Source organism: Triturus cristatus, chromosome 3_2 (genome assembly GCF_964204655.1).
Source record: "Triturus cristatus chromosome 3_2, aTriCri1.1, whole genome shotgun sequence".
Taxonomy (NCBI): domain Eukaryota; kingdom Metazoa; phylum Chordata; class Amphibia; order Caudata; family Salamandridae; genus Triturus; species Triturus cristatus.
The window spans coordinates 1,212,059,911-1,212,074,794 of NC_140584.1; the positions used below are offsets into that span (position 1 = coordinate 1,212,059,911).

A 14,884-nucleotide genomic window follows, 5' to 3' on the forward strand; every position below is an offset into this window, starting at 1 on the left:
AGCGGACGAGTAATTTCTTCAGTTTGTTGTGAAATTCAAGAATTGAGGGGGCATCCCTGATAAGGGGGGATAGGTTGTTTGTGGCTTTGGGATCTCAGTTGGAGAAGGCCAATCCTCGAGATCTGGTTCTGGGATCCATGGGATGTGTGCAAGTAGGAGTCCGGCTGAGCGGAAATGTCGAGTAGTTATGTGGAAGCTAATGAGAGTTTTGAGGTAGGTAGGTGGAGCCGATGTTGTACCAGGCTGTAAATGTGTGTGGGAGCAGTTTTAGGAGTGCCCGTTTGTAGACAGAGAGCCAGTAGAGGTGTTGGTAACGTGGGGGTGGGGGGATGGAGTCTGAATCTGTCGGCTAAATTCTGTACAGTCTGGAGTCTACTGGAGTTGTAACAATACCTGAGGAGGGTCGCCATATTTTGTTGGATCCTATTACTATCCACAAGACAGAATGTTGTGTTGCCACTATTCACACGGATATCGGTGAAAATCAATGTGCTGGGTGTGTGGGTATCCATGCTGTCTGATTCTAGTGCCCAGGGTATCCATGCTGTCTGATTCTAGTGCCCAGGTAATGCATGCTGTCTGATTCCAGTGCCTGGGGTATCCATGCGATCTGATTCTAGTACCCCGGGTATCCATGGTGTCTTATTCCAGTGCCCTGGGTATCCATGTGAACTGATTCTAGTGCACGTGGTATCCATGCTGTCTGATTCGAGTGCCTATGGTATCCATGCTGTCTGATTCTAGTGCACGTGGTATTCATGCCGTCTGTTTCTGGTACCCAGGGTATCCATGCTGTCTGATACTAGTGCCTGGGGTATCCATGCTGTCTGATACTAGTGCCTATGGTACCCATGCTGTCTGATTCTAGTGCCCAGGGTATCCATGCAGTCTGATACTAGTGCCCAGGGTATCCATGCGGTCTGATTCTAGTGCCTATGGTACCCATGCTGTCTGATTCTAGTGCTCGGGGTATGCATGCTGTCTAATTCTAGTGCCTATGGTATCCATGCTGTCTGATTCTAGTCCCCGGGTTATCCATGGTGTCTGATTCTAGTGCCCGCGGTATCCATGCTGTCTGATTCCAGTCCCTGGGGTATCCATGCGGTTTGATTCTAGTCCCCGGGTTATCCATGCTGTCTGATACTAGTGCCTATGGTATCCATGCTGTGTGATTCTAGTGCCGGGGGTATCCATGCTGTCTGATAATAGTGCCTATGGTACCCATGCTGTCTGATACTAGTGCCTATGGTATCCATGCTGTCTGATTCTAGTGCCCGGGGTATCCATGCTGTCTGATACTAGTGCCCGGGGTATCCATGTTGTCTGATTCCAGTCCCTGGGTTATCCATGCTGTCTGATACTAGTGCCCAGGGTATCCATGCGGTTTGATTCTAGTGCCTGGGTTATCCATGCTCTCTGATTCTAGTGCCCGGGGTATCCATGCTGTCTGATACTAGTGCCTATGGTATCCATGCTGTCTGATACTAGTGCCTATGGTATCCATGCTCTCTGATTCCAGTCCCTGGGGTATCCATGCTGTCTGATACTAGTGCCCGGGGTATCCATGCTGTCTGATACTAGTGCCTATGGTATCCATGCTGTCTGATACTAGTGCCCGGGGTATCCATGCTGTCTGATACTAGTGCCTATGGTATCCATGCTGTCTGATACTAGTGCCTGGGGTATCCATGCTGTCTGATTCTAGTGCTGGGGGTATCCATGCTGTCTGATTCTAGTGCTGGGGGTATCCATGCTGTCTGATATAGTTCCCGGGGTACCCATGCTGTCTGAAACTAGTGCCTATGGTATCCATGCTGTCTGATTCTAGTGCCGGGGGTATCCATGCTGTCTGATAATAGTGCCTATTGTACCCATGCTGTCTGATACTAGTGCCTATGGTATCCATGCTGTCTGATTCTAGTGCCGGGGGTATCCATGCTGTCTGATACTAGTGCCCGGGGTATCCATGGTGTCTGATTCTAGTGCCCGCGGTATCCATGCTGTCTGATTCCAGTCCCTGGGGTATCCATGTGGTTTGATTCTAGTCCCCGGGTTATCCATGGTGTCTGATTCTAGTGCCCGGGGTATCCATGTTGTCTGATTCCAGTCCCTGGGGTATCCATGCTGTCTGATACTAGTGCCCGGGGTACCCATGCTGTCTGAAACTAGTGCCTATGGTATCCATGCTGTCTGATTCTAGTCCCCGGGTTATCCATGGTGTCTGATTCTAGTGCCCGGGGTATCGATGCTGTCTGATACTAGTGCCCGGGGTATCCATGCTGTCTGATACTAGTGCCCGGGGTATCCATGTTGTCTGATTCCAGTCCCTGGGTTATCCATGCTGTCTGATTCTAGTGCTGGGGGTATCCATGCTGTCTGATACTAGTGCCCGGGGTACCCATGCTGTCTGAAACTAGTGCCTATGGTATCCATGCTGTCTGATTCTAGTCCCCGGGTTACCCATGGTGTCTGATTCTAGTGCCCGGGGTATCCATGTTGTCTGATTCCAGTCCCTGGGGTATCCATGGTGTCTGATACTAGTGCCCGGGGTACCCATGCTGTCTGAAACTAGTGCGTATGGTATCCATGCTGTCTGATTCTAGTCCCCGGGTTATCCATGGAGTCTGATTCTAGTGCCCGGGGTATCCATGTTGTCTGATTCCAGTCCCTGGGGTATCCATGCTGTCTGATTCTAGTGCCGGGGGTATCCATGCTGTCTGATACTAGTGCCCGGGGTATCCATGCTGTCTGTTACTAGTGCCCAGGGTATCCATGCGGTTTGATTCTAGTGCCCGGGGTATCCATGCTCTCCGATTCCAGTCCCTGGGGTATCCATGCTGTCTGATTCTAGTCCCCGGGTTATCCATGGTGTCTGATTCTAGTGCCCGGGGTATCCATGGTGTCTGATTCTAGTGCCCAGGGTATCCATGCTGTCTGATTCTAGTGCCCAGGGTATCCATGCTGTCTGATTCTAGTGCCCGGGGTATCCATGCTGTCTGATTCTAGTGCCCGGGGTATCCATGGTGTCTGATTCTAGTGCCCAGGGTATCCATGCTGTCTGATTCTAGTGCCCGGGGTATCCATGCTGTCTGATTCTATTCCCCGGGTTATCCATGCTGTCGGATTCCAGTCCCTGAGGTATCCATGCGGTTTGATTCTAGTCCCCGGGTTATCCATGGTGTCTGATTCTAGTCCCCGGGTTATCCATGGTGTCTGATTCTAGTGCCCGCGGTATCCATGCTGTCTGATTCCAGTCCCTGGGGTATCCATGCGGTTTGATTCTATTCCCCGGGTTATCCATGGTGTCTGATTCTAGTGCCCGGGGTATCCATGGTGTCTGATTCTAGTCCCCGGGTTATCCATGGTGTCTGATTCTAGTGCCCGCGGTATCCATGCGGTTTGATTCCAGTCCCTGGGGTATCCATGCGGTTTGATTCTAGTCCCCGGGGTATCCATGGTGTCTGATTCTAGTCCCCGGGTTATCCATGGTGTCTGATTCTAGTGCCCGCGGTATCCATGCTGTCGGATTCCAGTCCCTGAGGTATCCATGCGGTTTGATTCTAGTCCCCGGGTAATCCATGGTGTCTGATTCTAGTGCCCGGGTTATCCATGGTGTCTGATTCTAGTGCCCGGGGTATCCATGCTGTCGGATTCCAGTCCCTGAGGTATCCATGCTGTCTGATTCTAGTCCCCGGGTTATCCATGGTGTCTGATTCTAGTGCCCGGGGTATCCATGCTCTCTGATTCTGGAATACGCAGCAGCCATGATGTCTGCATGAGGAGTATGGGATAGCCATGTTGTCTGGTGTACGACCTAGAAATGATTTCTGATTCCGATTTATTTGCAGCAGTAAGTTTTCATTCTGTGCTGTGAAGGAACCATGCTATCTAGTCCTGTTTCTGGAGCCCAGCACTATCTCATTCTGGTGTGTTTGTAGCTTTGCTATCAGCTTGTGGTGTAGGAGGTAGCTGTGATGTTTGAACCTACGGCACACGCTGCCCCCATTTTGGATGGCACTGATATATGCACAGCCATGGTATGAGGGTCTGGTGTTAGAGCGCAGCCATGTTGTCTGATTCTGGATTATGCACTTCAATGTCTGATTCTGGTGTATGCGGCAGACATCTTTTCCGCTTCTAGTGTATCTGGAAGCCATGTTAGGTTGATTCTGGTACATGTAGTAGTCATGGTGTGCGATTGTGACACATCCTTGCCATGTTTTCATACTCTGGTGTATGTGAAAGCCATGTTCTTTGATTCTGGTGTGTGTGGCAGCCATGTATTGGGGTTCTAGTGCATCGGGAAGCCGTATTGGGTGATTCTGGTACATACGTTTGCCATGATGTCTGATTCTGGCACATGTTGTAGCCATGTTTTCTAATTCTGCTGAACGTGGTAGCCATATGTGGTGATTCTTGTGTATCAGGAAGCCAGGCTGGGTGATCCTGCTACGTGCAGTAGCCATGGTGTCTGATTCTGGTACATGCGATAGCCATGTTTTCGGATTCAGCTGAATGTGTTATCCATGTTTTCCGGATCTAGTGTATCAGGAAACTATAATGGTGATCCTGGTACATGCAGTAGCCATGGTGTCTGATCTAGACATGTTATAGCAATGGTTTTGGATTCTGCTGAGTGTAGTAGCCGTGTTGTTTGATTCTTGTCTGTGTGTCAGCCATGTTTTCTGATTCTAATGTATCATGAAGCTATAATGGGTAATCCTGGTACATGCAGTAACCATAGTGTCTGATTTTGGCACATGTTGTAGCCATGGTTTTGGATTCTGCTGAATGTGGTAGCCATGTGTGGTGATTCTTGTCTATGTGGCAGCCATGTTTTCTGATTTTAGTGAATCTGGAAGCCATGATGTCTGATTCTGGCATATGTTGTAGACATGTTTTCGGAATCTAATGTATCTGGAAGCCATGTTGGGTGATCCTGGTACATGCTGTAGCCATGATGTCTGATTCTGGCACATGTTGTAGCCATTTTTTCGGATTCTGCTGAATGTGGTAGCCATGTGTGGTGATTCTTGTCTATGTGTCAGCCATGTTGGGTGAACCTGGTACATGTGTTAGCCATGGTGTCTGATTCTGGCACATGTTGTAGCCATGTTTTCGGATTCTGCTGAATGTGGTAGCCATGTGTGGTGATTCTTGTCTATGTGTCAGCCATGTTGGGTGAACCTGGTACATGTGTTAGCCATGGTGTCTGATTCTGGCACATGTTGTAGCCATGTTTTCGGATTCTGCTGAATGTGGTAGCCATGTGTGGTGATTCTTGTCTATGTGTCAGCCATGTTGGGTGAACCTGGTACATGTGTTAGCCATGGTGTCTGATTCTGGCACATGTTGTAGCCATGTTTTCGGATTCTGCTGAATGTGGTAGCCATGTGTGGTGATTCTTGTCTGTGTCAGCCATGTTGGGTGAACCTGGTACATGTGTTAGCCATGGTGTCTGATTCTGGCACATGTTGTAGCCATGTTTTCGGATTCTGCCGAATGTGGTAGCCATGTGTGGTGATTCTTGTCTGTGTCAGCCATGTTGGGTGAACATGGTACATGTGTTAGCCATGGTGTCTGATTCTGACGTGTGTCCAGCAGCGCTGCCTGGTTTTCGCTCACGCACGCCCAGAGCCGCCCCTTAGCCCGGGTGAGCCCACTGGCCCCCAGCCAGCCCCGCTTCCTAAAGCTTTCTTTTCTGACCCCCCCCCCCCCCCCTCCAGGAAGCGTTTCCGGGCGGTCCAGCTCAGCGTGCTGACCCTTCAGAAGCACTACAGGACCTTCTTGTGCAGGCGCTACTTCCGGAGCCTGCAGGCCGCAGCCCTCCTGCTCCAGAGGGTCTGGAGAGGGCAGCTGGCTCGGCGCAGGTACCTCCTGCTGCTGCAGGAGGAGCGCAGGCGCCTAGAAGAGGAGCGCAGGCGCCTAGAAGAGGAGCGGAGACGCCAAGAAGAGCAGCAAAGACGGCTGGAGGAAGAGCAGAGGATGAGGAGGGTGGAGGAAGAGCGGCGGCTGCAGGAGGAAGAGCGGAGGAGGCAGGAAGAGAGAGAGCAGGAGGACGAGGAGAACAGGTTTGTCAGCTCCCGGCTGCGGCTTCTGCCGGCCAGGAGGGCACCTTTCCAGGGCGAGGGAGGGTGTGAGGTACAAGGAGGCACCGGCGGTAAATTCACGAGGTGAGGTGACATTTCAGGAGTAGACACATGCATCTATATCAGTGACCCCCCCTCCCCCCCACCCGCTTGACCCGTAGCACTCGTCCTCTGGTGAACCCCTCCCCCACAGCCTCGACTGCTCCTCAAGCCTGGCCTGCAGCAGACCGACCTTGCCCAGCACTGAGGCCTGCACACAGCTCTGCACACAGCTCTGCCACTGCTTATATCTAACCCGCAAGAGGCCCTGGTCCCACCACTGAGGCCTGCACACAGCTCTGCACACAGCTCTGCCAAAGCTCATATCTAACCCGCAAGAGGCCCTGGTCCCACCACTGAGGCCTGCACACAGCTCTGCCGCTGCTCATCATAGTACCCCCAGGGGCACCCCGCTTTCCCCCCTCCCCCAAATTAGGTTACCCAAAGAAGACACAAGAGACAGTTGTAAATGGGTAACAAATGCTGCAGGATTTATTACATAATTCCAGGATATGTAATAGGTGGGTTATCTTACGGGCGATCAAGGGGCAGGCGGCCATCTACTTCACCTGCCCCGCCTGATGAGCCGGGCAGCACGGGAACAACCCGCAAGTGCTGCCCCCCAAGTGATTCTTTTTCGATCACGTGCCGTTGAGATTCTACTCACACCCCCCCTCTCGGGGCGGAGCGTCGCATAGCAAGCCCCCGGTTGTTCAGGCCCACAACCGCCCACAGGCCTAGCGGGGCGCCGACCGGCTTCCGGGACCTCTCTGGAGGCTCCTCGTTTTGGCTCAGGCACCACGTGGTGCCGCGCAGAGGTACCCTTTGTACCGGCCTGCTTCCAGATCGCCCTGTAACTCCGCCTGCAACGAAAAGAAAAACATTAAAACGTTCACCAAAAACCCCCACCCCACCACACCACGCCGGGTAAGCGGTAGGGAGGGTAAAAGGCGAGGTGGGCGACAAAGAGGACGCCAGTGAGGGTGGGGGAAGGCTAAATAGCCTTCCCCTCACACCTGGGCCCGGAAGTGACGCGCCTTTCGCGTCACTTCCGGCCCCCGACGCGGAGGGGGGCAACAATCAGGATCCCCGCCCCCGCCCCCCCCGAAGGAGGGAGTGGGGAGGGGTGACCGGGGCCCCGGGGCCACTAAGGCGCCGACCGCCGAGTGGCCCCCTGCGGGGGCCGCGGTCAGCGGCATAGTACCCCCAGGGGCACCCCGCTTTCCCCCCTCCCCCAAATTAGGTTACCCAAAGAAGACACAAGAGACAGTTGTAAATGGGTAACAAATGCTGCAGGATTTATTACATAATTCCAGGATATGTAATAGGTGGGTTATCTTACGGGCGATCAAGGGGCAGGCGGCCATCTACTTCACCTGCCCCGCCTGATGAGCCGGGCAGCACGGGAACAACCCGCAAGTGCTGCCCCCCAAGTGATTCTTTTTCGATCACGTGCCGTTGAGATTCTACTCACACCCCCCCTCGGGGCGGAGCGTCGCATAGCAAGCCCCCGGTTGTTCAGGCCCACAACCGCCCACAGGCCTAGCGGGGCGCCGACCGGCTTCCGGGACCTCTCTGGAGGCTCCTCGTTTTGGCTCAGGCACCACGTGGTGCCGCGCAGAGGTACCCTTTGTACCGGCCTGCTTCCAGATCGCCCTGTAACTCCGCCACAGCCCTGGAGGCGGCTAACCGTCGCAGCCAGGGCCCCCCACCAACCTAGCTCTTTACCTGCACCCTCTATTCACCAATGCTTCGCTTAGATCCAATAAAACAGGTCCATGCCTATTTGGGAGAGGTGTACTCCATCCAAGTCGAAGTACCCCTTAACATTCCCCCGAATCATCTCATGGCGAATAAAGCCCAAACCCCTTTGGGCTGTGAACTTAAGCATTGCTCCATTAATGCGCCTCCTGGAGTGCTCTACCGCTTCTAAGGATTTGGCTCCCCGCCAAGACCTGCGGGGGATGATCTCTGACCACACGATCTCACACTCGCCCAGACGTTTGCAGATTTCCCCTAAGTCTCTTTTCATGGCTAATAACAGCAAACGTCTCCCTAGGGTAACGAGGTCGTTACCACCCAGGAGAATCACCAACAGGTGGGGCAAGGTGGACCCGTGTGCTCTTAGTTTCTGCTCGATCTTATTCCTGAGTTCGAACCATCTCATCCCCGGCACCCCCATCCATTCCACTTCGGTCTGAGGGAAGTGTCGCATCCAATTTCGGTGCAATGCCCATTGGGCCGCCCGGGCGACAAATGAATGCCCGATCACCCACACCACTCGTCCTAATAAAGAGGAGACATGGTGTACACACAAGTTATTTAATCAGAAAGGGTGATTCCAACGATACCCGCTGACACCCCAATTATTGGGACCGCAGCACCCTATGTTGGCTGGCGGCGCCCCTAGTGCGGTAAACGTGTCCGTAAACCCGGATCCCAGTCTCCCAGCGGCCGCCGTACGCGACCAGTGAATCCGGTGTGGGATACCCCCAACCGCAATGGTCCCCTAGACATCCAGAAAAGGCCCTATTTTACCTGGGCCTATCTCCAAATGATGGTGGTCTCAAGCAATGAGGCCAGAGGCCCGCCTATGGGCCCATTTACTTGTTTTGCTACTCGGCCCCTTTATGGGTAGGCCTCAGAATTATGGCAACGCGAGTGCTCCCAGGGCACGGAGCTGCTGGAGAGCAGATGCCTGTTACCCACACGCTGATACTTTATCTGTTGCTGAGAACAACAACAACGACACACGACCCAAGCCCCCCGTCAGCAAAAGGTTGGAGACGAGGGACACGTGGTCACGTGTGGTCAGGATCGACAGCGCGACCCTTGCTGTAAATAGCACTTTTATAACGCGCGAAATCGACCCGACGGTATAGCAGCGCTGTGCCTGAGCACCATATTTGCACACATATTCGGGCACGGGAGCGAGATCGTACGGCGATATTCACTGATTTACCCAGCGTCACAACCCGGCGCGAACTCGATCCGCAGGTATTGGCGCGCAATTCCTGAGTACAGTATTTACATACATAATCGTGCACGGGGAGATTAAGTGATCTGCCCGGCCAAGCAAATGCTCTGGATTTTGCCCGTCAGAGATGACTTTGCCTCCACTGCTGGGGATTGAACCCCTGCTTTTTAGGGACCTGCAACACCAACGGCTGGCAACAGTGCCACTGAGCTACGGCTCCTGGCTGCCCATTCGGGTGCAGGGTGTGTCGTAATGCCCGGAATCACCTGATGCGCGCGAATGTGGGCACGAACAAATTCTTGTGAATACTACCTATGTGTCTGCATTTATAGGAAGCCAGCCCATACATGTTGCATATTTATCTAGCGCAAACTCGACCCGAAGGTATTGGAGCAAAATCTTGCGCACAATGCCTGCACTTGTATCAAGTGTCTGCCTTATAGTAAGCCAGCAGATACATGTTGCCTATTTGTATGGCGCTAACTCGACGTCAAAGGTCTTGGAGCGCTTTACATGAGCACCGTATTACGTTACACCATGCCGGCACGGGGAGCGTAAGCGATTCGTACCATATAACACGACCCCCGTGCCAAATCACGCGAACACCGCACCCGATTATCCATTGAGGCGCGGGGGGTTTAGCAATGCCTGCAATCGCTGCATATTTATATAGCGCGAACTTGCCCGGAAGGTATTGGAGGCCTTAACATGAGCACCGTAATTACATTACACCTTCAAGCAGGGGGTGCTTAAGAGAATCGTACCATATTCCACGCTCCCCGTACCAGATCACGCATGCACCGCACCAGATTATCCACTGAGGTGCGGGAGGGGTTAGTAATGCCCGCAATCGCGTAATGTGAACAATGCATGCACTTGTATCATGTATCCGCCTTATAGGAAGCCAGCAATACATGTTGCATAACTATATAGCGCGAACTCGACCCGAAAGTATTGAGGCGCTTCACATGAGCACCTTATTTACATTACACATTTAAGCACGGGGAGCTTCAAGATTCGTACCAATTATCCATAAAGGTGCGGGGTTCAGTAATGCCCGCAATCGCATAATGCGGACTACCCCACCTCTGCGGGTCCCCACGCCTACCGCACGCAGCCCACTGCATGCCCCCCCGCCCTCAACGGCAGCATAGCCGACGGGAGGGGGGGGCGATAACCTTATCCAGGGAGCACCACGGGGTTGCACCGCCCACGATCCGCGGGGACCCAGGCAGCTCCCAGCCTTGCAGTGCTGGTGTATTAGGGCCGTGAACCGACGCTAATCTCCTAACCGCTCCCCCGGCGCAGGGTGTGCGGCTTCTTTGCCGTCGCACCCCTATTCATTAACTTTGTTCGCGAGGGCCGCCGCCATCGAGTCACGCTGCGGTGACGCTTGGGCAGGGGAAGGTTTAGATCTTGCCCGTGAAACCCCCTGAACCCTAGTTCGATGCAGCCGCCAACCTCTAACTCGCTGCCGCCGATGCATGGGCAGGAGGAGGTCTGGAAGGCATAGAAGCGCTTTAACTAGTACAGCGTTAACATTACGCATTCCCCCCTTCGGTGGCAGCGCATCCATTGCCCAGGACCACGCGGCCCGCCGCATTCCCCCCGCGGCCGCGCTCCCCAAGGGGGGGGGCGCAAATGCCTTCTCCCAAACAAGCATGAGGAGGCGACACGGGGGTCAGAATTGCCTTTGCACCTGATAAAGAAAGTGCATCTTGCTGGCGTGACTCACCCGAAGGCGAAGGTGTTGGAGCGTAGTACATAAGCCCCGTATTTACATAAATCTTCAGGCACGGTGGATTCTAGATTTGACGAGAGTACTCGGCCGAAGGTGTTGGAGCGTAGCCCATAATCCCCGTATTTACATACATCGGGCACGGGGAGATCCAGTGATCTGCCCAGAGTTACAGCATGACTCGCCCGAAGATGTTGGAGCGCCGTACATGATCCCATATCTATCAACACATTCGTGCACTCAACGTTAAGTGCCCATATTCACCGCACGAGTCGACCCGAAGGCACTGGAGCGCAGTACATGGGCACCGCATTTACAAACAAATCCAGGCACGGGGCAGATTAAGTGATTTGCCCGGGGTGCAGTACATAGCGAAACCGGGATTTAATAGATTTACACACATATCCAGGCGCGAGAGGCAGATTAAGTGATTTGCCCAGAGTGCAGAACCTAGCGAACTCGGGATTTAATAGATTAGCCCCGGGTCACGGCGCGACCCTCCCGAAGGTATTGGACCGCAGTACACAGGGAAAGGCAGCCCTCTCTGTTCGCCGCCAGCCATAGACCTTGCCCCCCCTTCCGCCCATGACAAACCGTGCTACAGGGCCCCGCATTAGCAAACCCCACTTAGACCCAACTCGAGGGGGAGGGGGCGATTAATTTTGCCATGGTCACGCGGCGCGGGGATACTCAATGACTAGCCGCAGGGTGGGTGGGCGGCTTCGAAGCCATCCTCACCCAGGGGATTAGTTGCCTGCAAAACGTGGGGTGCGGGCACCGATCCCGCTACTTTAGCACGCCCACAGGAGCTCTACCAATCGGGGCTATGTCCCTCACTACCCGATAAATTCGGCCGGCGAACCGCGTCACTGCCGTTTAGAGTCGCCACACTCGCCTTAATCTACGTCCCCTCCGCCCGTGGCCATCCGCGCCACAGGGGCCCTGTCGACCTGGTACTGCCCAGGGACAGGGCCGGGGCGGAGTGGGTGCGCAAGACTCACCAAAATCTGGAGACCCGACGACGACCAATTCGAAAAGATGGGAGCTGCACCTCTTTGAAAGGTTGAGAAGATTGTTGTCTATTTACATAGTGCGAAATCAACCCGATGTATTGGAGCGCTTTATACGAGCACCGTATTTTCCTTACGCATTCAGGCATGGGGAGCTTAAATGATTTGGCCGGGATCACAGGATGTGGACGCGACCCGAGATGATTGAGCACTGGTACCAGCACGTCGGGTTCACAAATAGCGTTTATTTTATGAAAGGGGCACTTCTTCCTCCTGGCAGAGGGTTAGCTGGTCCCAGGCAGCATAGGGCCCGGGTGAGCTGTGGTGCCCCAAGGGGCCCCAGTGCTAGACACACACTCATGTCACTGGCATCAGACTTTCCACCGAGGGACGGGTGTTATCTCCATAGCCAGACATGGAACCGCTTGAATACGAAAGCGTCCCGCGGTATTGGAGCACCTTACATGAGCGTCGTATTCCCTTACAAAGGGCACTGGGAGAGCGCCTTCATGTGCATTGCATTCCCATTGCCCCAGGCCTTGGGAGCTCAGTGCCGCGTCCGAACGCGAAATCGACACACAGGGCACTGGTGCTCGATCTCATATTACCCGAGCTCTGACCCGCGAATGCGAACGCGGCCCCGCGGCTCGATTCCACCGACCCGCGACCGCTCACGGCCGCTAGTTCCGCGCAAAACACCTAATCATGCAGCCGCATGGGTCACCGTTGCCTCGATGGCGCTAACTCGGCCCGTGATGGCAATAACACCTTCGTTATTGGAGATTGAGGTTAAGGTATTGATGGCCTTCACATGAGTGCCGCATTTTCTCTCCCGTGTAGGCACTGGGCGCTTCGCCCCAAGGCAATCTTGTGAACTGGAGTTTCTTGGAGCAACAACCCACGAGCAATGCCCGCACTGGCATCGTGACACGCATATATGGGGGCAGCCACGATTACCTATTGGCATATGGATGTAGCGCGCCATCGGCCCACAGGTATTGGAGCGCTTTACCTGAGTGCCCTATTTTCCTACCCCATGCAGGCACTAAGCGCGTCATTCGGAATACAATAGAATGAGAGCACATACATTTTGTTAGGCCCGGACAAATTAAGTGATTTGCACAGAATCAAAGGCTGTTCCAACGTCATTGCCGAGACTCGAACGCCGGTTAGGCTAACTCTCCTCCCCTGGGAACCGGACGCGATCCCGCGGGCCGGAACGGATTACCCTAGATCCGCCCCCAACTATCAGGTAGCCACGGCTACCCCTTGGCCCCGCCCACCTCAGCCCCCACACAACAACGTACGGGGGGTGCGCCCACTACACGCGCCCCCCTCCCGACCTCGTAGCCGTTGGGAAGTGGGGCCCTGTCGCATGAAGCTGGGAGGTGTCACGTAAGACAGTAGTCGAGAATTCCTGGTACCGGGCCTGTTGCCGCTCATCTCGTGAACTCGACCGGAGGGTATTGGAGGCTTTACACGAGCCCCGTATTTACATTGCACATTCCGGCTTTACAAGAGCCCCGTATTTACATTGCACATTCAGGCACAGTCCATATGCAAATAGCGTGAACTCGACCCGAGGGCATTGGAGGCTTTACATGAGCCCCGTATTTACATTGCACATTCCGGCTTTACACGAGCCCCGTATTTACATTGCACATTCAGGCACAGTCCATATGCAAATAGCGTGAACTCGACCCGAGGGCATTGGAGGCTTACACGAGCCCCGTATTTACATTGCACATTCCGGCTTTACAAGAGCCCCGTATTTACATTGCACATTCAGGCACAGTCCATATGCAAATAGCGTGAACTCGACCCGAGGGCATACATCACAATACATCCCTAACGCGGCCCTGAGCCCTCTTGGCCCAACTTGCGCCCTCCCCGCCCATGGCCAACCGGGCCACAGGGCCCCGGGCGACCTGGTACTGCCCAGGGCCGGGGCCGGGGCGGGAAGGGTAGAGCAAGACTCACCGTTGTTCGAGATGGTGTTAGGGCCGGCGACGAACGAAGGAGCCGGAGACTGCGACCGAGAAAGGCGAGGTGGGCGACAAAGAGGACGCCAGTGAGGGTGGGGGAAGGCTAAATAGCCTTCCCCTCACACCTGGGCCCGGAAGTGACGCGCCTTTCGCGTCACTTCCGGCCCCCGACGCGGAGGGGGGCAACAATCAGGATCCCCGCCCCCGCCCCCCCCGAAGGAGGGAGTGGGGAGGGGTGACCGGGGCCCCGGGGCCACTAAGGCGCCGACCGCCGAGTGGCCCCCTGCGGGGGCCGCGGTCAGCGGCAAATCTGCCCTGCAAGAGGCCCTGGTCCCACCACTGAGGCCTGCACACAACTCTACACACAGCTCTGCCACTGCTCATATCTAACCCGCAAGAGGCCCTGGTCCCACCACTGAGGCTTGCACACAGCTCTGCCGCTGCTCATCAAATCTGCCCTGCAAGAGGCCCTGGTTCCACCACTGAGGCCTGCACACAGCTCTACACACAGCTCTGCCACTGCTCATATCTAACCCGCAAGAGGCCCTGGTCCCAGCACTGAGGCCTGCACACAGCTCTGCCACTGCTCATATCTAACCCGTAAGAGGCCCTGGTCCCAGCACTGAGGCCTGCACACAGCTCTGCCACTGCTCATATCTAACCCGCAAGAGGCCCTGGTCCCAGCACTGAGGTTTGCACACAGCTCTGCACACAACTCCGCCGCCGCTCATCAAATATGACCTGCAAGAGGCCCTGGTCCCAGCACTGAGGCCTGCACACAGCTCTCCTAATGTACCTTGTGAGAATGTGGCCTGATATCTGCTGTCTACTAGTTCTAGTGGGCACCTTGTACCAGTCCAAACAACCCCTTATTGGTTATAAGTTAAATACAACCTTTACTGAAAGCTATCCTAGTGGTGGCTATGGAGAGCATTCAAACAAACAAAAGGGACACTGTTCCAAAAGGCTGGCTATCGGACGTCGACCAATAGTCCTAGCCACACATAAGCAAAAGTAAAAAGAAAGGCCTAGGTATAAAGAGGACC

General features: G+C 54.5%; 1 protein-coding gene across 1 annotated transcript in view; it reads left to right on the top strand.

The window, feature by feature from the left end:
- Window positions 1–14,884, top strand: part of LOC146859468 (unconventional myosin-X-like) — an 869,852-nt gene that overhangs the window by 680,871 nt on the left and 174,097 nt on the right. The window contains exon 23 of the mRNA XM_085650190.1: window positions 5,727–6,071. Coding sequence (XP_085506316.1) covers window positions 5,727–6,071 — 345 coding nt within the window. The remainder of the gene's footprint in view (window positions 1–5,726; window positions 6,072–14,884) is intronic.